Consider the following 27,270-nt stretch of genomic DNA (forward strand, 5'->3'; position numbering starts at 1 on the left):
GAATCTCTCTCTCTCTCTCTCTCTCTCTCTCTCTCTCTCTCTCTCTCAGTTACACGCAGTGATTAATTACACATGCGTAATGGCTGTTCAATGCACATTTAAGATACGTCCATCCCCATAATATTTTAAAATAATTTCTGTTTAAAAAGTCAATGCAGTGAAGCCACATTTTATGAATAAGAATATAATCTAAATTTACGTGTTGTGTTAATTGCGCTGGTAATGGCTGGTCAATACATTTTTAAGGTACCATTTATATGCATACCAATTGTAAATATAAATGTACAAGGACAAGGACTATGCAAAACATAAAAATAATACATTTATGAAAAGTTTGAATACATCGGAAGGGTTTTACAATTAACCATATCATGCAAACGGGAGAAATGTCAATCATAAAACACATGTGAGCGACACAAGCCAACATTTAGAGCAATCAAATGCTACAAGCATATATGCAAGACTAGAAACGAAAAGCGGAAACATGCACCCGATTAAGGTAGCAGCTGCAACTCATTTACTTGTTTTGACATGCAGAATGTTTACACAGTAAGCTCCCAGACCAGATCTTGAAGAGGAATTTAAATTTGTTAGAATCTGATCATGTTCGTATATCATCGGGAGAGAATTCCATTGTTTTGCTGCTGCTTACCTAAAAGTTTGTAGCCCATACCTTGATGTTCTTGCTTAGGGAATCTCCACAGTGTTTACATACCTTAAAGTGTGTTGCCCATACCTTGATGTTCTTGCTTAGGGAATCTCCACAGTGTTTACATAACTTAAAGTTTGTAGCCCATACCTGGATGTTGTTCCGTTTGGGATCTCCAAATAGTTTACCTACCTACAAGAGTAAGAAGATTGTTTTAAACGACCAGATCAATTAAGTATGGAAAATTTCTTGGTTAATATTTTGAATACTTCAAGTGTCATGGTCTTTATCATATCATGATGTGGAGAGCGTACCAAAATCAAGAGTTCAGAACAAGGTTTTTGAAATCATTCAAGACAAATCTCAAAGCTCTGTCATTGAGCTTTTCAACTTTGTTATGTTCAGTGTGACTGTTTAAATGCCAGGTTAGGGGACAGTAGTTAAAGTTTGTCTTAATGTAATAACAGTACACCACCAGTATTCCGTTAGTTGTAATGTATTTTCCAGTTCGATCGAGCACATTTAATCGTAACAATATTATTTACCAGCATTGCAAGCCTCGCCGGTTACTATTGATTTTGCTCCAATAATAATTCCGATTGGTATGCGTATAATATTTGTAGTGGTTGCGATTCTAGGAACACCAAGACCAACGGTGGTTTCCTCGGCGATTCCGCAAATTGCATTTACAACTACGCACGTGTGTTTTGTTGTTGCTGGATTAACGCCATTGTTCAACACATGACAGGCTTTACATGGTGGCCAGTATATTCGTTGGCGGAAGAACCCAAGGTAACCGTTGGAAGAACCACTGACCCACGAGAAGCTACTGACAATCTTTGTCACATACCCATCTTGGACGATCCTGAGACTCGAACCCACGTGGACAGAGGTGAGATGTCAGTGATCTGTAAAGATGAACGCCTTAGACCACTCGGATATCCTGATCCCCCACATGCGTTTGTTTTTCACGAATATCGTAGTTCTCTTGTTGACTTTATCTCGCAACTGTTGTTCTGCACAGATTACGTTTCTCACGTCGGTAAGTTTTAGGATATATAATAACAAGTACTTCTAACCAATTATTATATTTTTCGAGTACAAATGTCATATAAAATATCTTTCGTGGGAATATTTACATTGCCGTCAATTGTGCGTTCTTTGGTTTTAGCATTACGTTCTATGAAGCAATACTGACTATGCAGTTGAACAGTTTTTGAAACGATCATTCATTTCTTCGTCCAAAAGCTGATACACGGACAAGTGCGTCCTTGTTTAATAACTGGCAAAAATGTTCTTTTCTTGACTGAGTCCATGTTGGTGCAGCATAATTAACGGGCGACGCAACCGGAGTGGATTTGTCGGTGAAGTCCATCTCATCGTGGTATAACAATCACTGGGTGTTTTCATGTCTGGCTGTGCTTCTGTGACTGATAATTTTTCACGTGCCAATTCAATAATTCTGAGATGGTCTCGAATTGACATTGGTACATCAGGATGGTCACAATTATCGATGTCTATTTGAATCTTAAACAGATTATATTTTAGTGTATATGAGGGTTAGTAAACATCCATTTCAAGCAGATATTTAACACCAACTGGAATAAATCACTATCGATATTAGCATCAGCCGTCAGCAGGTCAAATACCCCATATTCCGCAACTTTATCTCGTCGGTCACAGCCCATCCCATATTAGTAATGATAAACCTAATGTAAAAAACAAAGGCCAAAAAGTACCCGTCTAGACAGATGCTGAATCCTTCAGACTAAGTTTTACTAGTACTGAGTAATTGTCCTGATATTGCATAGGTAAACGGTGGTAAAATGTTATCATCACGTTTAATGGTACGTATTACAGACACTTTAAAAAGCGGAATATCCTTTATCAGTGTGTGTATGACACCCCACCAGGGATGAAGTACTTTTAAGATGAATAAATATGATCCAGGTTGGCGCACCTTTATGATGTGAGATTTATATCTATCAAGAGCAGGCATATAAAGATTGATTATAAGTTTTCCATACGGTGTAGTTTTGTCCGCTAAGTTGGAGTGTAATATTTCCACGGTGGCTAATATTTCATTTATCAGTCCCCATACTGTTCCTGCGCGTGTATGTGTATATGTTGGTGGGGGATGGCAACTCCGTAATCGTTGCATCAGAGTATTGTTTTACCGCAGCCTCGGCTATATCTATGTGATTCTTGACAAACGCAGTCTCTGATTTTCCTGATTTCGATTAGGTTCTTCGCGATGACGCCGTGCAGCTTAAAAAGAACATAGTGAATGTCAGCGTCAGGCGTTTTAAGTTTTCCAGTCAGATTTTGGACCTCATAAGCTCGCCCTGGTCGACGTCAAGAAGAAACAGGCTGGTAAGCTCCTTCAAATCCACTTTGGTGGCAAGCCTAGTCAAATCCATATCAGTACCAAGCCGGGTGGATGAGACCTCTCCTCTATAAATATCAATAGGCATTTCGTATACTATTACAAGTAATTTCTAAGTTATAATGTTAAATCTACCAGAGCGCATGGTGCTTGTGAACTCTCAAGTGCCCACAACGCTTTAACAGACTTTGTCGTCTATGTAAGTAATATACTTCAAGTGGTGGTGCAAGCCCGTACGGGTCGAAATGCAAAATATGTGTGGATGTCACCGTGCATGCGATCCAATCAGTTTCAGATCATGTTGTCAAATGCAGGTTAATTATCCCGGTTTCCCACTTGCTACGGATCATCGATATAAGTTCATCGCGCATAAAATAACCTCGTTTATACTTAACTGACTTTTCCATAGCGAGCAAGTGAAGATAAGTCAACAGCGAAAATATCTGCCAGTCGTGCAACAAACGGTATCCTGTGGTCAGCGATATGTTTACCAACGGCGGCAGCTCCATCACGCCAACTGCGATTTGGCGTTGTCCTTACAGAATAACGTGACTGTGCGTTTAGCTCCAAAAATAACCTCGCGAACATTTCTGCAAGACCCAAATATTTGACAATGAGGAATCACACACGAAAACCTCAAAGAGTCTTCGTGAAGTTGCCTTCGACGCTGAGCGAATCCTCTGTTAAAATTATCATTGACGCCAGTGATTAAATAGTTGCTACTTGATTTTGATGTCGCTCAATTATATACTTTCTAGAATCAGCATTATTGGATATTACTTTGATATACATCATAACTGTGCAAGCGGAACTTGCGTAATCATCACTGTCTTTGATGAATCCGAGAATCGTCGTAGCAAAGTCAATGTTGACGAGCAGCGTTCGATTTTCCCTCCGTCGATGGAATAACATACGCTGCTAAACATCGTCATGATACCATTGGGGACAAATCCAACTCGGACATCCTCGGGATAATCGGTATTGTCGTCCTGAATAAGCTTCGCTCAATTTCTGAGAAAGGATCACACAGAAGGAACAAAAATAAGCGGGTATTGCACGTCCAGGTACGGCTGTCATTATATCGAAATGTAAGGTCGATCTCCAATGTACAATAGCACTGTCAAGGTCTCCACGCGCAGGTCCAACATGTGCCCGTTCTCGTCTACAAGGCACACACGAATATATGTCAGAAAGGATTGTGGCATGGAAGGTACATGGGCACTGCGGAATAATCGCGAGCAATGTACCCAGGGGAAAATTCGGGTAGAACCTGAATATTGTGAAATTCTGATAAGCTAAGGTTGTAAAAGCTCTGCTTTCTTAATTACCACTGGTGGCATCGCAGATTAAGTTAACCTGCATCATGGTGGTGATTCTAAAATTTATGGCTTAATATGTTATCCAGACTCTTCAAGTCATATGTGGAAGATGTGTTGGTCCTCTGGAATATCACTAATGTATTCAGGTCATCCGAGAACTATTTTCAACCACTACTGTGCGATGTCAACCGCGTTCTGTTTGGATTTGATTGAGACGGCATAGCTGAGTATTTGCTCGTGTTCGAGTATGAAAGTTATAGAGTCTTTTTTGGTCACCAACGAAACCCTCTGTCAAATATCTGCATTGACTGAGTTAATGTTCCATGAGCACGTCAGAAGTTCAATAATATTAATAAAGGTACCTTCTCGACCATCCTCTGGCGAAAACACAAACGACGTATTCGCTGGAAAGCCCCCAATCAATCGCGATCGAATATTAGACAAACTGCAATAAACTTTCAACAACGCTAGTGCAATATCGAGTGCGCTACCTTTTGTCCTGCGGTGACCGGTGTAGAAAAAGTCACATACAAATCGGGTTTCGCTGATTAGATCATAAGTATTGAGGTAAAGTTCAGGGTTGTGTTTGCGGCGACACGTTCCATCACATGCATTGATTCTACGTAAAACACGAAGTGTTTCAATCGCATCCGAATCCATCATCGGTGTTGTAATATACATAATCCATGCCTTCATAAAGTCCCTGCATCCACACTTTAAACATTTCCAGGTTGATGGTGTCACTGGATAGCAACCGCTGACAAATCGGTGCGGCCTCATTAATTATCTCTGGTACATTTGTGCCCTTAGGAACCGTTCCCACGAGTGTTTCCGCATGGTCGTGAGTGTCACATAGTCCACCAAGGCCTTCTCCATTCTTTGGTTGTTCCATAAATTGTGAGGCATGTGGCACTTACGTCCACTTGCTTGGAACCCTTCTCTTTGTTCTCTTATGTATGGATGATATTCGTGTTGGGGTGCAGATGGTTCTTTCGGTGTGGGTATATACGGTCTTTGTCTTTGTGCTACACGACTTTGTTATTGTATTGTTGCTCGTCTTTATTATTGTTGTTCCAGTGCGGGTGTAGATATTTTGGTTACTGCACGTTTTTGTTGTTCCAGTACTGTACATATTCTTCCGTCTCTAGGGCTGTGAATCCTTCATGTCTGTGCTGTTCCGGTGCAGAAGGTCTTGTTGCTGCTGCTAATGTTGTTCCTAAGGCCAAATAAACATTTGTTCTGGTTACATTGAAAACATGTAGGGTAGGAGTGTCGGTAAGGACTTGTTGATTTTTTTGTGTGGTCTGGATGGATTTAAATGAATCATAAGCTAAATAATATCCGCTATTTATATCTGAATTTAGCTTCGATCACATTTACATCCCTTTGTTAATTTGTTCTTTCTCCCGGAATTTTATTTATATTTTTCTTCCAACCTTTATACAACAAAAATGTAGGGTTGGCAATTACAGATACGGTCGGATGAGTAACCAGAACAACACATTCTTATATATTTGGCCTAATTAAGGTACAAAAACAATCTTTTTGCATTATCATATTTTGTAAGAGCTTTACAAATAACACTGTGCAGCCTCTTGATTACTTGAATGAAAAATTAGGTGAATAAGTGTTTAGAGACTCAGTATTTAAACAACTCGGACGATGCTTTTACTCTATGTGTTTTAACTCGCAGTGAAAAGTATGTGTAACTCGATAAACCAAGGTAAACAAAACTTAATAATACTTAATAACCTTTTAATGTCCAAAGAAAACATGGAGTCATTGTCGTACTTGTCGATGTCACTGGGTATGCTGCCTTTAAGTTTCTTTCCGTGACGGCAACTAGTGCTAGGGCCGTCATGGACGATATAACAATTACATCCAAGTCAGTACCTGAAGGTTGATGGATGTTAGAAGATCTCGTAGACCTGATTAACTGGGTCAAGATATAATTCAAGTCATATAAGTCAAGAAGTCTGGTCCTGAAGAAAGGGAAGATGCAAGAGAGATTCAGGTTCAGAATAGGAGAGCACGTGGTACCAACACTGATGCTACAACCAATTAGGAGCCATGGCAAGTGATTTAAGGACTCCATGATTGAAAGTGAGAGTGTGGCAGACATGAAACGACAAGCCAAACGACTAGAAGGAAGCCATAGAAAAGATTTGGATACCTGGGAAGTACAAGGTCTGGTATGATATTTTACCAAGAATCCTTTAGCTACTTCTCTTATACCAAGTCTCTTTGACGGCCGTAGAAGCAGTCAAGAGAATGTTCAATACATATCTGTGATAATGGATGGGGTTTGCCAAAGAGTTTCAGCAGTAGTGGCCTGTACAGTACCGGCAGCATGCTTCAGTTGCAACTATCAACACTGACAGAGGAGTTCAAGATGAATAAGGCCAGACAGGTGATGAAGTTGAAAGAGAGTACAGATGAGAAGGTAAAAGACGCAGCAGTGGAGGTATGGACAGGCAGGAACTGGTTGATAGCAAACACAGTTGAAGAGGCAAGTTCTAGACTGAGACAACAACATAATAGACATAGTCGCAACAGGAAGATTGGGACTGGGAATTCTTAAAAGATGTTTATAGCAAGAAACAGGCATCCAAGAGACGCATGCCTTGATTCACAAAGACGTTTGTCTTGCAGAAGAGGAAGACAAGCAAGTTAAAGCTGTCAGCATGAGGAAGCAGGGGGATAGACTATGCTGGGAATCTATCTTGGAGTGATATCATCTGTAGAGCTAATGCCCAGAAAATCAGTTTTCTCTCACGCTCAGTGTATAATGTTCTTCCTACACCAATAAACTTGAAAACTAATGGATGAACCAAACTGTAAACTTTGTGTGAGACTTGCAAATTTAGAGCATGTACTATCATCATGCAAGGTAGCACTGACAGACAGTCCTTATCGATTGCGCCATGACCAGGTACTTTCTGAGATTACTGCCAGTATGCATATAGCCAGGAGAAAGCAACATCAAGTGATAAATGGTCCAGACGTCATCAGCCTTTTGGAAAGCGGTTGAAAACAAGAGCACATTACTGAAGGAAGAGGCGAAAGAGTAAGATTGGGTAATAAAGGCCTATGTAAAAGGACAGCTAAGGTATAGCCAGGAGAAAGCAACATCAAGTGATAAATGGTCCAGACGTCATCAGCTTTTTGGAAAGCTGTTGAAAACAAGAGCACATTACTGAAGGAAGACGCGAAAGAGTAAGATTGGGTAATAAAGGCCTATGTAAAAGGACAGCTAAGGTTCTCAAGAAACATCTGTAACATCAACTTCAGAACTGATATTATACTGTGGTCATAAGGCACCAAACAGGTGATTTTGTTAGACACGACACTGTCATGGGAAGCTAGAATGGATAATGTCCAGGAAAAAAAAAATTGGCCACGTACCTCCCACTCATCCATGAGTGCCAGCAGAATTGATGGAAGGCCTGGAATGTACCAGTGAAATAGGATGCCGTGGCTTTGCAGCACATACCTTTGTTCGTGCCATTGAAGTCATCGGGATTACTGGACTTACAGGAAGTTAATTATCAAGGTTTTGCAAACAGGCCGTAGAAGCCTCACTTTGGATTTGACGGTAGATTTGGGAGCAATGGAAAAAATAATCAGTTCGGGGCTGAGGATGAGCAACTCAAACGGATCACTCCTGGAGAGTGTTGTGGATCTGCGCTGTAACGCTGTATTATTATTATTATTACTATTATTATTATTATCATCAATTTGCAAGGCATTGTGGATGTTTACGTAGGTACTTAGAGTATTTTTGTTTTTTAAAAAGTATAAGTTGGTCTGCATTTAAATTTCAAAGACAGGAGTAAGACATCACCAGTGTACGAATTTCACTCTGGTCCAAACACGTAAAAACAGAATGGTGGTCCAGAAATAATCGATTTAAAATAATTGCTACAACTACAATCGTTTTAGTCTGGTTTATTTTTATACTTATCGACTGAACCAGGATAGACTATTTTGTATATACTGTTCTGAGCTATCGACAAATAAATTCAAGAAAAGGAAAATGCTCCATCCACTTATTGTTTTAAGTTTAAAATCTATTCTTACTTCGACACACCGACTGCTGAGTTTGACAGTTCGTTGAAAAGTGTTTGTTAAAATTGAACAAGTGTTATAATTTCAACGTTTGATAATGTATATGTTATACGTTAAAAGTCTCCAAATTGGCCCCTGACTGTATACTTAACAAGCCCAAACACCGTGGAGTCCAAATGCGATTTGTAAACATTCGAGCTGAGCAGATTGATCCGAATACTCGACACGCAATTAGAACGTCTGTTTTATATGCGCTAGTTGGTAGACTGATCTCAGTTGTTATTAAATGCACAGGTTTATCCAATCCGGCCACAAAGTCATGAAACTTGTACGCGCTTAAAATCTTGAATTTGTTTGGGTTTTTTGGGGGGGGAATAAGATTAACAAGTCTAGAGTAACCTGAATTATTTCATGTTGTATCCTTCCAATAAAAAGAAAGAAAGCTTAACCAAGCAAGTAATATTTGTTAATGTGGTTGACTTAAAATGATTGGAAAACAGTTGCTTTTTCATGATTGAGGCTGTCGACACAGCTACACTGTAACATATTATTGACACATTTTGTTGCACAATGTACTGTTATTATTCTGTGGCATTGAATGGTCACTATAGTCGAGATATATAATCATCATTCGCTTATCCATACGTTCGTCCCCACTTTCGATATGCGTTTCAATTGCGCAGGTATGTATGAAGATACTTATATATGTATTTGGTATATAAGCTGTCTAATAGGTACATAGTTATATATAAGATCTTAAGTTTGTGCTACGTTTCTTATATCCACCTTCTTTTACCAACATATAGTTATCTCTCTCTACTTTCTCTCCCTACTTTTGAATTTTGTTCTCATTTCAACTTATTCCATATTCATTTATGTTCAGTAGCACACAATGAAATCATTGACTATGATGCAAACTTTGAAGATATAGTACCATATGCAAACATATATTACAAGTATCGCCTTTTCTATGATAACTATATATAAAGACAGACACTATTCATCTTTCTTATTTATTTACCAGATGACCATGGACACATATATTGACCTTGTGATTGCATTAGACATAGGCAGCACATTCTCGGGATATGCCTGTCAATTTCGTGATACATTTATGAATAACAAACAAGATATCTGGATAAATAACCGATGGGGCACTCAGATGTCGACATGCAAGACGACAACCTGTGTTCTTGTAAAAGAAGATGGTACTGTCCTAGGCATCGGGCATAAAGCAGAAGAAACATTCACCAGAGAATGCGACAAGGACAGACATGAGGCCGAAAAAAACTATCACTTTTTTAAGAATTTCAAAATGGTTCTTTACCAAGAGGTGAGAATGATTGTTTCCCAAATATATCTTCTTAAATCTAAATTCTGATGTTGACAGTAAAGCTAAGACCGAAAATATAATTCTTCTCCGACTATATTACTAATGGTCGTACTACTACAGCTACAGTGACTGTGCTATCATCTTGTATTTTTTAATTATGCTGTACGTTTCTCATTGTTAAACGTAATCTAGTATATTTGTACATGTGTATTTGAAGACTATACCTACCTGTATTTTCGTTCTCGCAGATAAGAAGGTTCCCACGGCCCAACTTCCATATTACTCATTTACATAGAATTCCTTACAAATTTATTTCCGCAAGATATGCCTTCTGTGGAAACGCTTCTCATAAAAGAGAAAGAGCGTTTGTATTTTAAAAGCTGAATGCTTTAAATATTTTTATTTTATTGCTATGATGGGGGATATTTTATTCATTGTCTTAAGCATTGCGAACAACAGTTTCATTTATTTCCAATGAAAATGAAACTCAAATCTACACTTGCTGCTCTGTTTAGTCTGGTGCCAGGATTTCCTGCACGTTTTTTGATTAATGTATAAACAGCTCTGATGCTAACCAATAAACACGTTTTGTCCAAGCATGCTGCAAAGCGACGAATGTAAAGATGCATATGGTCCAACAAAATCTGGATTCAACGAGTTTGATCGAACCCAATATATCCAGCATTATTCCTGATGACATTCACGGGCAAGGCATTGGCTCCAGTTACTGTTTAATCTTTGTAAGGTCTTGAACAAGTTACTCACATTGTTCTGTAAATGTACCTTTGTATGAGCAAAACGTTTGTGCCATCATGCTGTTTTTATTTAGAATTCGTCGACGCTTCTACCCAACACCTGTCAAAAAGTGGTGCAACCTAAGTCGTACAGCTGATTGATGTCCTCTGTTTTCAACAGTTAACCTCTTCTGGCGGTCAGTACTATTTTCAGTTGGCTTTGAAAATAGACGGATGGATATATAGCTAGATCGACGAGTACAGCTTATCAATTCGAAACTTCATTTGATGGTGGTGCTAATTCCTTGTGAATCAGGGGACTTATTTCCGACTCGTGTATGCCACAAAGATCAAATGATCTATCTTGTGAAGTTCTCTATTTACTTGCTACCTTGCCATGGTTCCATGTGCTATCAGCACCCTTATTAAGGATACTTTGCGATCACAAACATCAGACATTATTCAACTTTTAATAAATATTCGAATGTTTCATAATTATAACAGCCATTTCAAGAAATTCCAGGACCCATGAGTAGAAGATTTTATCACTGGCCATTTTATTTTCAATCCATACAAAACAGAAGTCCCTTTCCACCTTCTAAATTTCTAGTACTAGCTACTCCATCTGCAGCACGTTCATTTTTGTTCTTGACTTTCCTCGAAAGTTTTTTTAATATCCTGGCTACAATTAGGCCTGTCCTTTCTGTGCGGCAACATGTCTGGCCAGTTATCATTCCAGTAAGAAACATGTATATCATCGGCAGGCAAATTGCAGGGATACGCATGTAATTGTTAAATCTTGGCTTTTCTCTATACATTTTGTATCAGAACATTGAAACCTGTTATCGTCTATATACGCGCATTGTGAACATTCATGTAATCATGTGATTCATCTACGTATATTTCATGGATGCATATTAATATCGCTAGCTGGATGTATCGAGCATGAATTGCAATTTTATTTTCTTGTTGACCTCTTGATATATCTGCAGTTGATTTGTTATACGCTTATTGTTTGCTCATCTTTGCCTGGGAAATCCTAGCTGTGAATTTTTAGCAGATGCGTCGTCGTATATTGTCATCACATTCTCGTCTTAAACAGAATATTTAGCTCTTCAAAGATTTTGTCCATTCTTTCTATGTTATTGGTTGTCGTGGCTAACGTGATGTTCTTCAAAAGAATCAAAGCGCCAGTAATCGAGTCGAACAATTACAAATCACAAAAATGTGCTAATTAAACTAAGTATTGTTAATATTGGTAATGATGTTTACTCTAGATGTTTATGGCTTTCTACTTACTGGGCGTGCATCACAATCAGTAGTTTTTCGTTGAGCTCCCGGTGTCTTTATTACTGACAAGAGTTGAGGTATCTTACTTGTACTCTTTCACGTTGGCGTTGCGTCTGTTGTTTCTTGCTGATTATACACAAAAGAGGATTGTTGCATATAAGCGCAAATAAATTTTCATTTATTTTACTTTCTGTGAAAAGAGTGTTAATTTGCCTTCAACCTTCTTGCAATATGTAATGTCTTCTTGTCTCTTGAACAAGTCCCTTGAACAAGTACTATTATTACCTTAGTTTCTGGTTATAATTTCTTTTCATTCGTCTGTAATAGGTCTAACATATATAAGGAGGGAATTCAGTAAGAAGTTATTAAATACAGTCATAAAGATGTATTTGGATTTATTCCATCTATTGAAAGGTGTCAAACGATGGTGTTCATGGATGTGGCAGAACATGGACACTGTACAACTAATTGCAAAAGTGTCTTATAATACGGAGGAGCTTTAACTTGCATAAAGCCAAAAAAAGGAAACCGGATAAAATAGAACTTTGCAGTCAGTCATGAACTCTGAAATACACATGACGAAAGCACAGTTCCATTTTCTAATTGTAATATGGAAGACAAGGACCAGATTATGTTTTCAGTCCATTATTCTGTTGAACAAGCAAAATGTTTACAATCTTCTGAATCATTTGTTATTTCTTAATATTTTTCGTTTTCCAATGTTTTCCATTTTTATTGATTTCATTTGTCGATCTTTGCTTTTCTCAACTGAAATATAAAGACTTTGTTCACTGCCATTCATACACCCCACATAAGTAATACTTCCTATTCAAACTTATTTCGAATGATGCTTCTATTAGAGTTGTTGTGGAATCCTGCATTGTTACTGTTGCTGAATATAAACCGAGTGTGTTTTGGATTAAATGAGTAACACAAACACAATGTGTGAAAGATGGAAATTTATGACATGAATTAATAAAGAAAAATATATGGTGTATAAATGCAATGATTCTCTCACGCTCTCAACATACGATTGATCCAATCACTCTACACAAACATTCACACATTGAAAATAAACCAAAAATATGAATTCAATATGAAATATAGATTCAAGAAACCTCATGGACTGCAGATACGTTTCAAATAATATTATGTACTGTAAGAGAGATTCACATAATCTCAAGTATGGACTACGATTAAGGTTCAAATAATCTTAAGGTACACAAATGTGTTTCAAATAATGTTATGCACTGTAAGTGAGATTCGCATAATCTCCTGAAATACAACTAAGATTCAAAATAATCTTATGAACATGAAAATGTACCCAATTGAAACAACAATTGGAAGAAACATATGCTTCTTGACACTAGTACAGTCGTACGATTCATAAACTGATGAGCCGTTCCACACTTTTATCGGCCGATCGCACCCTTCACGGATCCACCACATGTACAGACATACGTACATACATACATACGTATCGACAGCACGCAGCCCTAAATAATCTGGAAACTCCAGACAGCTCTAAACAGCTTTAGACAACTCTAGTCAGCTCTAGTCAGCTACAATAAAACCAAACTGGTCATAATAATGGGTTCTGAAAAATCTCTAGATATATGCTAATACATTACACTCTAAAAGCAACTTGTAATGCAAAGTCACAACGTTTCAAATCTGCGTTGTAATAAATGCATCACTGCACGATATGACACTACAAACTGAATAAGCTTCGCATATCAAATGAAATATAAATTTTACACTTACCCCTATGGCTGGAGAACACAATGGAGAGCGTACACTCCTTGACGAGATCCAAAAAGACCAGTGTGTCGGTTAGAAATTGATCTTCCTTAAATCCATTGGAGAGTGAGTAATAGTCAGGGTAAGATACCCATGCATATCATACTTTTAATGTGCCTCGTCGCAAGTAATTTCCGGCGAGATACATTTTAGTACAGTTGCTTACCTGGAAAAACACTTATTCACCCTAAATAACGTTGTACGCATGTACAACGAAAAATAGTCAAATAGTTTTAGGCAAAACCAAGTTTGTTTTTTTTTAATTTTGCCTAATTCTGTGACAGTTACATTGCTGGAACATTGCTTTTAGTTGGCACCATTTGGCCACTAATATACTGATTGCAATTAAACGCTAATACTTACATGCATTTTTTTTTGGGGGGGGTGGGGGGGCCTACAACTACGATTTGTGTCTTGTAACGTAGCATCTGTAATTTGTTTCATTCTTGATATGATTGCTTTTATTAATTACTTAGCAGCAATTTCTTGACCTTTAACGCCGTCTACAGACTTTTCTGCTCAAACGTGTTTTTTTTTTATTTATTCCGGATATTGATTCATATCCCACGTTATTATGGTGTAGCTAATATTCATACCTTAACGTTATCTTCGATGGTTAGATATCTTAATTTGATGGTAGCGTTTCATCTTGAACTATTTTACACAATAATTCCAGAATTGTCAAGCTCGAAATGAGCGAGGAACTTTATCCCTTGTGTTATGTATATCTATATTGTGTATTTAACGTTTGTCCATGATTGTAGGTTGTAAGGTTCATTTGTATGTAACATATTACATGCCTAACGTTTATCAATGATTGTACACTAGATCGTAAGTTAAGAAAATGTAAACATATTGACATAGCCTTTTGATTTTAGAAGGTTATAGAAAGTGTAACTGGTCTTGTTTGTAAGTTATATATAAGGTGTTTACTGATGTTATGTCAAAGGTCTAATTTGTAGAAATTTAGAATGTTCTGGAAGCGACCCAGTTTACGAATTTTATGGGAAAATGCCCCGTATCCTGGTTATCCTATTGTTTTTAGCTTTTTGTATAAACGCTGTGATCATCAAAATTATTCATTCCTTTCTTAGCATCATTCTTTTTGGAATTAATGCTGGTTGTGTTCAGTTATAATTTGAGAGAATTTATTTATTTGAATTATTCATTGGAATTAAAAAGTACTCATTGTTATTTGGACGAATCAAGTCATTCAAGACTTTCTGGATTATGTCATTGTGATACAACAAGACTGTTAGCACATTGGCACATTCTAGACTATTGATACTTCAGAACATTCAGTACTGCAGTTCATTTGGAACTCTCTGGTTCCTTTAAATTTTCACTTTGTATTCTAGGGAAATAAATTATTTGTTGAATTTTACTAGACCTTATGGTTTTGCTTTTTTCTGTTACGTAGTTTAAGACCATGGAGTCGTTACACTGTTCTTTTGCTTCAAGCTTCTGCGAAATGTTAGAACTGGTATATGTTTCAAGAATATTTTGCGATTGATTGTATTCAGGTTTTTCCTTCATAAGTAAGGACAGTGTATACGCAAGAGGTAATACGGAAATATTTGCAATATGAAATGAGGAAAATTTTAAGATGCTAAATAAGCACACACTTTTGTATTTATAGATGTGGGTTGAATTCCATTCTTAATGACACATAAATTTACATTGCATGTTATTTATATAACTTGATTATGGTGGGTGCTTTTTATTTAAGACGTTTTGCGTAATTAATTTGTACAATTAACTATTCAAGATTCATCAATTTTTCGGAAATTGAAGGATGCATTTACTAGGTAGTGTGCAACTAAACTATATTTTTGTTTTATACAAAAGTTATATTTTTATTAGTTGCTACAAGAAACACGAATACACGAATTATCATTACGTAGTAGAAATGCAGTTCGGAGATACATATGTAAATATACTTAACATCATATTTTTGTATACTTTAGTGGGCTTGGATGAGAGCAATTCATTAAAGTAGTACAGCATCGGTTTACTGTGTACAAGAATGTACAATCTCAAAAAGAACTTCAAAATGTTGTATACACATGTCACAAGGAGGAATATATGCCATTTTGCTTTTATCAAAATCTGATAACACGACATCAAAACATAGTATTACAGTATGTGTGAGACGTTTCATATAATTATATTGTCAGTGGACAATTTTCTAAGCTTTCGTGACAATTAAGAAAGAAAATAATGATGGATTAACTGTGATGTTCGTGATGTTTTTCATTACTCTATGCATATGTGGGGGGGGGGTGCTGTTTTTTTTTTAATACCATTTGGTGTTAGGAAACATATTGAGTAGTTATGACACTTTTGTCCTAAAACCATTTTGGTTATGAATTTCGCTACGTTGCTATGGCTAACTTTTTTAGAAGACTGTTTCTGTCCATATTAAGACAGTGTTTATTATAAAGACAATGGTTCCTTTCTCTTTAGAGCTTCTCGGTGGAAAATGACCTACCACAAGTAGAGGATGCTTTTGGCAGGAAAAAAACCATCCTAGAAGTCATGTCCAAATTCATATATGGACTGAAGAATGACTGTTTGGAGAGATTCTGCAGGCAAAGGAATCTGACGGTTGAGAAGAGGAAGATTCGCTGGGTGATTACTGTTCCCGCAATATGGAACGAAAGGGCGAAAAACATTATGAGAAAAGCTGCAGAAATGGTAATTATTGCTCATACACAAAATGTAAAATCAAAGAACAACCCAAACCAGGGTAGAAACGATTGCATACTCATTCACATCTGTACTTTCCTTTCAAGCATGTGGAAGCTTTTATTACTGTTTGGGTTGTTGCTGATAATGTTATTGTTGTTATTATATTACTGTGTGCTCTGCTACCATAGTTTGTGTAGATGATGGAATAATAATAATAATAATAATAATAATAATGTAATTAGCCAAAGGGGTCTCTTTACCGAACGAATTAAAACCTAGCGTGAATCCCGCTATAAGTTACTTGTTTTCCCCCGATTTCAAAGGACTTCTCCACAGCTAGTGTTGTAAACTGGAAATCCCAGAATAAAAAATAATTTTTCTCGAATCATTACATGACCTTAAATAACACAACATTTATATCACAACTTCACAATTGTCTGCCAGCTTTACAACGGTATGGTTTCTCCTTATTATATTACCGCAACATAGCGCCACGTAATTCAACACCAAATACATGGAACTATTTCCCTACACTACCCTAGTTCAGTCAAATTATGATTTTAAGCCTCATTTCGCGTGTCACTTTACACCATTTTTACCATCATAACAACAATAAAAGGCGTCTCAAGATAACGGAACAGTCCTTTCTCAGTTATTCCGTTCTACAATTTACCAGTCCCCATCACAAATATTGTACCTGGAGTCACACAACCAATCCACACTTATGCGGCTCTGGCCTGAACTCGCTACGAAATTAAACCACGCCACCATGAATCTCATCAACTCTGCACTCTGAGACGTCTGCCCATAACAAATGGCTAATCATTCGGGCTGGGGACTATCTCTCCAACACCGGCTTCCCTAAATCAAACAATTATTATTATTATTATTATTATTATTATTAGATGCTGATGATGATGATGATACTATGTAGTTATTTCGATGAGGAAGAAGTGATGTTCATATGAGGACATTAACAAAGAACAGACCTGAGTTGGTTACTTACTGCTTGCGCATTCACATAATCTTTGATGCTTTCAGGTTTTCTTACAGGAACATCAAGATGCTTTTTTAGATTTAATTTTGTCGCTTTATTTTTATCTTGCATTTTCTTCATATAAAGACAACCTTCAGTCCAAAAACTGTCAATGTAGTAATTGATTAATCTTGACTGGTGCTTTTTACCACAAGAATGTCCTTGCAGTTGCTTGTAACAAAAATTCAATGTCTCAATTCAATGTCTCAATTAAATTGTATGTCCAAGTAGAAATACATATATAAATTATCATCTTTATGAAATTGCCGACGTCCAGGGGGAGATCATATTCGACTAGATCATGAGTAGCTATCCCCAGTAACTTCCCGTGCACTTCAACATTGAGAAATGCTATACTCTATACTATTTCCTGCATTTATTACCGTCATCAGCGTTAGTGTGTCATCGTCATTTGTTGCTCTAGTTATCTTCTTGATCATCACTGACATACACATCATCCTGCATACAGTGTTTAAGTCTTCTTCCTGCTTGTTTATGATAAACCATAAAGGGCATATGAAACGCATCACCATTAAATAGGTAGATACTTGTAACACAATCGCCTACCACTCAGCCATCGACTGCCCTCCACCCCGAAATATTTCAAAAGTCTCAATTGCATACACACATTTAAGATATGATATCACGTGACGTTACACATTATCAAACGCATTCATCAAAGCTATCCATCGATTTTAGTTGATTTCCTATTATCAAAACATTCCTCACTGTCGCGTTTCAGATTTCATCTTATATAAAACTAAACTGTACTTGATTTTTACAAATAATTCGATAAAAATATCATTATTGTTTTAGCATTGTATAGTCTTACTTTGTGCTCTGTAACACTGTCCGAGTTCCCCGCCATTTTCTGGCGATCCCCATTTTGCACTGTATCACACCAAATACGAATTTGATTTGGAGAGAGGATTTCTGATTGAAAACCATCGAGTTGTCCTCATTAATAGACTGTGCTTGATTACATTTTTGTTTTGGAACAATTTTTTGACATATTTCGTTAAATAGTAGCTTCTCGTGGGTCGGTGGTTCTTTCCGTGGGTTTTCCCCTAGTTCTTCATCCACATTAATACTGGCCGCCATGTATAGCCTATCGTGTGCTGTAAAATGGCGTTAAACCCCACAACAACAACAAGAACAACAATCAATCAATCAATCAGTCCACTCGGCGCCGTCTGGCGCTTGAGGCGACAGCAAGGGAGCACCATTTTGGTCTGTCGGCTGCTGTTATGGGGGCGGTCTGCAGGGTGAGGCCTCTGGTCTTGAGTTCTCGCTTCACGGTTTGGCGCCAGGTCTTTTTGGGTCTGCCACGGTTCCTTTTCCCCTGTGGAGTCCATCTCAGTGCCACCCTTGGTAGTGAGTCAGTGGGCATTCTGCAGACGTGACCGAGCCATCTCCATCGACGAGTTGCAATGGTCTCATCTGATGGTGCTTGCGCCCACTCTGTGCCGGAGTTCCTCGTTCGAGATCTTGTTTGGCCAGAAGGTCCTCATGATCCGTCGCAGGCACTTGGTCTGGATGACTTCGAGCTTGCGTTCTATGTCAGCAGTGGTCTTCCAACACTCTTACCCGTACAAAAGGACGCTCAGCACGTTGCTCTTGAAGATACGGTTCTTCATGTGGGCGCTGAGGTTTGTTGTCCTCCAGATGGGCTTCAGCATTGCGAAGGCCTGGTTGGCCTTGCTGATTCTTGTGGTGACTTCCCTTGTGCAATCTCCATCCGTGACGACCTTGCTGCCCAGGTACGAGAATTCGTATACTTCTTGCAGAGGCTGGTCGTTGATGGTGATTGGGTCGCCCACTCTAGTGTTCTTCCTCAAGACTTGTGTCTTCCCTATGTTGACTCGAAGACCTATGGTGCTTGCTGTCTGTACCAACTGTTGTGTCTTCTGTTGGATATCCTGGTGTCTGCTTGCCAGCAACCCGATGTCGTCGGCATAATCCAGATCATCAAGCATTGAGGTCAGCGTCCAGTGTATTCCTTGCCTCCTGCCCTCTGTGGTGCGGCGCATGATCCAGTCAATGGCCAGTGAGAAGAGGAATCCAAAATGTCTATAACAGTTCACGAACCAGCTTTATCAGCTGCGATAGAAATAAACTCTCTAGATTATGTTGTAGAAATTGATCAATCATCGATCCGCGTGCGTTAGGATGGCCTGATATAGTAAGAGAGTATAAAGGACCGCCAGAACCAAAACTTTCTGATTTTACAACAGATGAGAAAAAATTTATAAACGTTCCAAAATATTGAAATATTTTTAATTGCAATGGCACGGATAGTTACATTCTTCATGATGGTAAAAATTTTCTTTCAAACATCAATATCAATAATCAATTATGATCGTAAAACGTCCTATAGTATTGTTTATGAAAGAAATTTCAGATCACTGGCTTATAAAATTTAAACTGAACATATAACTTTGTCCACGACATTAGAGCAATTATTTAAAAATTGTATCCTAATAACGATCGAAATAAAGACAATCATTAAAACGATACAAAATTTAAATCAAATTGTATCAGACCTTAATACGCTGATCGAGCTATTGTTGAGGTAATACATGCTAGTATTTTTAAAGAAAAAGGAAGTAAAACAAGCATCCTCAGCTGTAGCTGCTTTATTAAAATTTGTATTACCAGAATTCAACGTCGACGAACTAATAATATCACCTAATGATATTATCAATGAATACTTATCGCAAATCGTCGAGTCATAGAGAAAAACATCTCCGCTAGCATCTCTTCTCAAACATAACAATGATCCATACGGTGGTGGCAGGCATATTTCACCAGGAATTGTAAATATAACTTCAATGATCGCAGTTAATCTTGTATATGATGCAATTGATGACAGTTATGAAATAGATCTTAAAAAATCTAGTCTAGGTCAGCAGGGGTATATTTTATATACATTTACACCTCAAGTACCTCCTGGATATTTGATTATACAAGAGCCTATTAATCCTGTTTACCTGCGTTGTCATCATCCGCTGTTATAAAGGACACATGTCAAACTTACTGACCATTTAAGAAATGAAACTTTGAATATAAATATCTACGTAAAATCTTAACGATTTCATGGGTATATTCAAATTTTCGAAAACAAATTGTATAATAATAATTTCATAAACAAATAAATATATTATTACAGAAATTTTAATATTTCTCAGGTAGAGTAAAAGTCAGAGGATAATTAACCACGACATTGCCGTAACTTTCATTTTCATCAGTGACGTTGTCAATACTTTCAAAATCCTATTTACAATTTTCCCTTTCGTTACTAATTTCAAAAGTGACGGTGTTGCTACAGTCACTGACAGCACTCTCGCTTTCACTTTCATTTTCACGATCTGACATAATGTTTCTTAATTGTCTTACACGCATGTTAATAATTTTCTTCGTTTCGTACACGTGAACATGTTCTGATCTAATGTTTTCGATCACGCTTGAGAGGGATAGGAATTTTTTAACTTTTGTATCTTTCACTGTAGCCAAAGATTAGAACATAGCCTGTTGGATGAGTTTTATAAATCTATCTATCTTCAAACTTTTGTTTCTGCAATGATTCAAAATAAGGCATAATTTTTTCTGGATCAAGTTGAATGCTTATGCCGTCTTTTTAACATTTTTAATTGCAGGAATAATATCATCAACACTTACTTAATTCATTATATCTATATACAGCATTGTACTAAGCTATTCACATCACTGTATACAATCTTTATTCTTTGGACGGCAAATCATTAACTTAATTAACTTAATTCTATGGACGGCACAAAAACTAAACGGGGCCCTTCTCAACATTCAACAGATTTTTGCAAACACACACACCAATAATCAACTCCGGGAGCAGAAGTGCACCCACCACGTGGTGACATAGTGGGGACAGTTTATATTTTTGTCTGTTTTTTTTTCTGTTGAAGTTCTGGTTTGGGGTGGAGTGAAATATTTTTTAAATGAAAAATTACTAAATATCGCCACCATCGACAGTTGTCAGTCACGAGACTCGAACGCCGACCCTCAGGTATGAGAATCAGCCTCACTACCACTGCACTATGTTTTAATCTTCCTGGTATATGTTTCAGAAATTATTATAAAGTTAACTATGCTGGATTTTCCTCGAAATAGCCAAGGCGTGGATTCATTTTCCACATTGTATTAAAATAATCGTATATTGTATTTATTTCAGCCTTTGACAAAGACAGATTTAAAATATTGCCGTATAACAGAAACACCTAGAAATAACTGATCTGTATTGCACATGTCACGGCATCTGTGACCTGTTTTCTGCCTTAAGTTAGGAAGTACAAATACACTTCTACTACTTTTGAACTATTATAAGATTATGTTACTCCACTGATAATAATTATCACATAGATGGTTATTAATTAATTAAAATGATAAAGAAATAATTAAGCTTTACCAGAAAAAGATATGCTACAGAGTTATATCCCTTCTTGACATCAGTAACATAACAACAAGGGAGGCAACTATTGAATTACTCTAACGGAGAGAGTTTTAGCTTGACATAATTCTCTCCCATCAACAGTGGAAGATTCAGATAAAATAACTGTTGTATCATGATATTTTATCAACACAAAAATACCTCGCATATGTTATGACTGACGATGATAGCGACCTCGGGTTGATAAAATAACTATTTTAGCAATAATTATTATAACAATGAGTATAATAACAAAATAATTAAATTAAATGAATAGTAATATAATATTAATAACAACCCTACTTAATTACTCTACCGGAAGACCGTTCGGGTGACCTATAGGTTAGAGCGTCCACCTCGAAAGCGGAAGATTGAGTGTTCGATTCTCGGCCGAGTCATACCAAAGACTTACAAAAATGGTACTAACAGATGCCTCGCTTGGCGCTCAGCATTAAGAGGTAAATGTTCGGACTGGTCGGCCTAGTTTCAGGATAATGTGACTGGGTGGGACATCATGCTGCATGTCTGAGGCATGATGCCCCAGTGCTAGACATCACTATAAACTTTCACACTGCAGACATCGTAGCAATATGACTGAAAAATTGTTAAAGCTACGTTAAAAATCTAAATCACACACACGCTCTCTCTCTCTCTCTCTCTCTCTCTCTCTCTCTCTCTCTACCGGGAATCGACAGAGTTATCTTATTTCGACAATAATGAAACGTCACCTTTTGTTTATATTTCCTAGAGAAAGCATATCTAGTGATATATTTGCGACAGACTGTATTGAAGACTTGTAAATATCGAAATATTTCCCAGCTGCGTTAATTGACTGAAATATCATTTGTTCACCAGTATATGTATTCATAAATTTAACCGGTGTTTTTCTTCCCAATTGTTCAACATCTACCAGTATTACCAGTTCTACAGTTTTGGCTCTGTGTGATAGCTCATAAATTGTCAAAAGTGTTATTGAGTTTTTCTCCATCAATATGATCGGTCACAAGACCGTATTCGATTACCCCCCAGACACATTCGTATACAAATTTATGAAAAAGGTAATTTTTCTTCCCAACACTAAACATGATATAACCAGTATTAGTGACAGAACCGACTGGTCTTTTAAGTCGACAAGTTCTGGTTACACCGTCACGGGAGACTTCATAACCTTTGACGGCAGGATGTCCAACAAATTATTTTTGCTCCAGTTAGATATAATGTCATTTGTTTAAATGATTATTTGTCTAAATTATTGTTTTGAAATTTAACCAGACAGTCTTCAGCATTTCATATGACGTTATCATTGTTGTCGTTGTTATTTTTGTGTCATATCTTTTGATCTCTCTGTAATTTTTACCGCTACATTGCACACACACAACTACGTGTTTCCTCTGACTCCAACACCACACTTCAAATACGGTTTAGGTGCTAAACTCCCTCTCCGTACACTTTATAAAAGATATCCGCCGAATTCGTTTACACAAGCTTTATCACAAGAAGTTACAGAACCTATAATAAGCCATCTGCATTTGTTCTTTGTTTGAACTATTGTATAAATTATTGTATAATATATCAATTTAAATATATACTTCTCTTAATTATAATATGAACGAATTGACAGAGATTGTAATTAAGCCTTCTGAATATAAATTGATTCTTGACAGAATATCCAATGACTTACCGATGCGAGCTCTGGTTGATCCGACAAATAAAAGTTTGATTAATACTAATAATGACGCCAAGAATGAATTTAACACAGATGGTGCACCTACACACATACTAGAAAGAGAAATGAGAGAAAGAAATATAAAATCATGTACTTATCATAAAGTGTTTCAATGGCAGAGAAATATATTCCAGGGATAATTGTTTGGAATGAAATATGCACCATTTCATTAGAAATGTTAAAAATATTTCATGACAAAAAATACTGCTGTAATAGTATGTGGCGATCATGCACAACCACCGTATTTTGTTGGAGAGTCTCCACATGAATGGCAAAAGAATTTTGAAGAGTATGAAAAAATACCTGATGATCATAGAGCACTCGATGCAGAATTACGAGAATTTAAGAAATTAATCAGACTACAACCAAATAAAATTCAATGTTAAATAATGCGAGAAATAATTTCAGAAACTCCTATTAAAAACTTCTGGAATTTATTGAAACCAAGTGATTTAATAGTTGCAAGTAAAAAGATAGTTCGCGATAAACTTCAACAACAATTATTTATGTTACATTTTTCGAATCTACCCGTACCATTGTGTTATCGACCGGTTGATACGCGACGGCAGAATATCGACCTTGCTATACCAGGATCATCAGAAAAACAAAATCTTGTATTAAATAATATTTTCTTTGTTTCTGTCAATGTTGCTGAGAACGCGTTTACCATGTAAAAATCTCCACGGACGCTAGGATACACAATGACAATTCATTCATCAAAAGGATTAACTATCTTTGATTCAAATGTTTGGGTCGTCGATGATCGTATAGAATGGTCAAACTTAGATTATCTCACAGCTTCTCGAGTTAGAAAAATAGCTCAGCTGCGGAGAGTTGTCATAGACTTTACAGAAACTACTGGCAATAGCGATGTTATTGACAATGATATAGTAAAGAAAAAAAAATTGTTATAAACAGTGTAGCAAAAAAATAAGCCCGACTTTGATCTTGATGCTGAATTTATCATTACATTGAAACAACAGCAAAATAATCATTATGCGAGTTACAACACAGTAATGTTGTGGCAGTATTCAAATAATAATCCAAGACAATTTACCGTAGATAGAATTGATAGTAATATTGGTCATACACGCGAAAATGTAATGCTGACCTGTCTTGAATGTAATCGACGTCGAAGTGCTAGTTTACAAAAGTGAGTGCGGTGGTAATTACGGATCTTCAAGAATTACTTGTAATTGCTCGCGTACGAATCCACGTTGAGGAGCAGTTGTATCTATTCTGTAGATTGCAGGCCTACCTGTAGATCTTACCACGCTAGATATTTTTTTGTGTTGTAATACTCCAAACAGGATCAGTCGCTATTTTTTTACCACCTTCAAGTTCACCGGGTTCATATAAATATCTAACAGTGACATTATCTAATACTGGTTGTTTTGAAAATTCATGTTGTTGTATTGGTATGTGTTTTTTGTAATTGCATTAACGGGTTTCATGGCAGTTGTTCGAGTAAGTTCATTCTTTCTGAATTATTTCCTCTGCATATTGATTTCCAAATAACCGCTCAGCAAGTGTTCGATTAAATCGTTCAACAATTGTCTGATTACTATGAATTGCGGTATGTCCTCGTCTGATTTTGAGGTTATATTTTTTCAACAGAGATGATACTGCACCAAGAAATTCTTTTCCAGGATCAACCTGCAATAGTTGTGGCCATCGTAAGGGTCCTTGTTGATAAATCTGTTCAAAAGCAGAAGAAACTTCAGTTGCTGTTGCAGCTGTTAATGGTTCCGCTTCCTTTTATCTACTTGCAACCTCAACGACAGATAACGCATATTTATGTTAATTGACGTCTTCCAATTTTAATATCATGTGACAAAAACAAAATATCTGCTTGATGAACTTCATTAAGGGTGCTGATATCAAAATTTACATGCTGAATTTTGTAGGTGGTGGTAGTTAATTTGCCATATTGCCTGTCGTGCTAACCATTTTGCAGCAACAGAACGTGTAACATTTGATGCATCAGCTAGTTTACTAATCGCTGCTCTACCCTTCCAATATCCTCTTGAACTATAATAAATCGATTCCATTATTTTAATAATCGGTTAAATAATTACTGGCTCCGAATAATAATTTACCTTACATCGCAGATCATACCAACCAATTAGCTAATGATTCTCTGAAAGATATTTTATAGAAATTAATGCATGAATTAATTTTACGTTTGCGATATGTCGTTGTTCTAAATCTTCACTTTTATAAGCTACATCATGAATATGACATGCTTTATCAATAGCTTCATTTAGATATTCACCAGGTCTTGGTTGATCTAGCTCGTCAAGTCGGATATCAAGTCCGGTTCCAGGACCACAATAATTATATCCAAGAAGGTGTTTTCTCCTGGGTATTTAGCCCATGGAGTTCCTGGTAATTTTCCTAATGAAGTAGCGATATCACCACCAATTTTCATTGACTTGTCAAGGGAAATAAATTTATATTTACTTGTACCACATTTTACACATTTACCTCTAAGTTTACGCTTTTTATTTTTTTGTTATTATTGTTGTTAATCCACTGGTGGGACTGGATGCTTTACATAGAACGCAATATAAATTCATATTATTTATTATATTTCCACAACATGGATGTCATTGATTTCTCAGCGACACGAAAACAAGAGCCAGTAAAACATATTTCAGCATTACCGCATTGCATCATAATGATATTGATAGATCCATCTGGGTCCGGTAAAACACATTTATTACTTAATTTGATAACGAGATGGCTCCAATGGGATCAGTTATATTTATTGGCCCCGTCAGTAGATGATCAGAGATGTTACGATGTACTTAAAGATTTTAATGAAAATGCCAAGTTATTAAATGAAGATGGCGATGCTATTATTAATTTTATTAAGATATTAATGAAGCACCGTCCGTAGGTAAATTGATGGATTTATGAATAATTTAGTTGTGTATGATGATGTAATGTGAGATAAACAAACAAATCCAGCTAGAATAATTTCTCGAGGCAGACATAAAAATACATAAATTATCTATGTTACTCATCGATATACACAAATACCTAAAGTGATCAGAGATAACTGTAATATTTTAGTTGTGTTGAATGGAGTCGATACACATACTCTGCAAAATATTGATCAGACCTGATGTATTGGGGATATGGACATGATTAAGTTCAAAAATTTCTTTTCAAAAGCACAATCTACTCCACATGGATTTATAACAATAAATGTACACGATCCCAGAACAAGATATCGTGTAGGTCTTTACAAAATATTTGGTTTATATAAAATTGATTTAATTATAGCAGCAGAGAGTGTGCGGCCTCAATGAAACGTTTGATGGGTAAACGTAAAAGCACATACAAATTTAGAGAAACACTAACGACAAAAATAAAGTAACAATAACAAACTAACACAATTAGAGAAACTCTCGGCAAAGTTAGAGGCTTTGCTTTAGCGTTATTACGCTTATTTTATGTTATTTTTCATTTTCATAGGAAGTTTTATTTTGAAAAAATTACGTTTCAGCCAAAGGTCTGTTCACTCTCTCGGCTGTTTCGTGTCTGGTAGATATAAGCATGCGCTAAGTCCTGTTTTTTTCCTTCTTTTTTTTCTTTTTTTTTAATAAATTTTCCAGGATATTGCAAAGAGATGATTGAAGTTTATGTCAATTCGCTACCTTTAATTTTTGTTTTTCTTCACTCATTCAATTTGAGAGAGTATTTTTTCCTGATACACTTCTCTCATCTTATTTATCCTCTCATCAGTGTCTTTACCCATCCTGGTAAAA

General features: G+C 36.7%; 1 protein-coding gene across 2 annotated transcripts in view; it reads left to right on the top strand.

Annotated features, from left to right (window-relative positions):
* LOC149776817 (heat shock 70 kDa protein 12A-like) overlaps nt 1-27,270 on the top strand; it is a 49,875-nt gene that overhangs the window by 13,616 nt on the left and 8,989 nt on the right. For both annotated transcript variants that reach the window (XM_089941527.1, XM_089941526.1), the window contains exons 2-3: nt 9,447-9,755; nt 16,046-16,276. In XM_089941527.1, coding sequence (XP_089797653.1) covers nt 9,447-9,755; nt 16,046-16,276 — 540 coding nt within the window. The remainder of the gene's footprint in view (nt 1-9,446; nt 9,756-16,045; nt 16,277-27,270) is intronic.

Source organism: Sinohyriopsis cumingii, chromosome 18 (assembly GCF_028554795.1).
Source record: "Sinohyriopsis cumingii isolate HCF-2022 chromosome 18, ASM2855479v2, whole genome shotgun sequence".
NCBI classification, from domain to species: Eukaryota; Metazoa; Mollusca; class Bivalvia; order Unionida; family Unionidae; genus Sinohyriopsis; species Sinohyriopsis cumingii.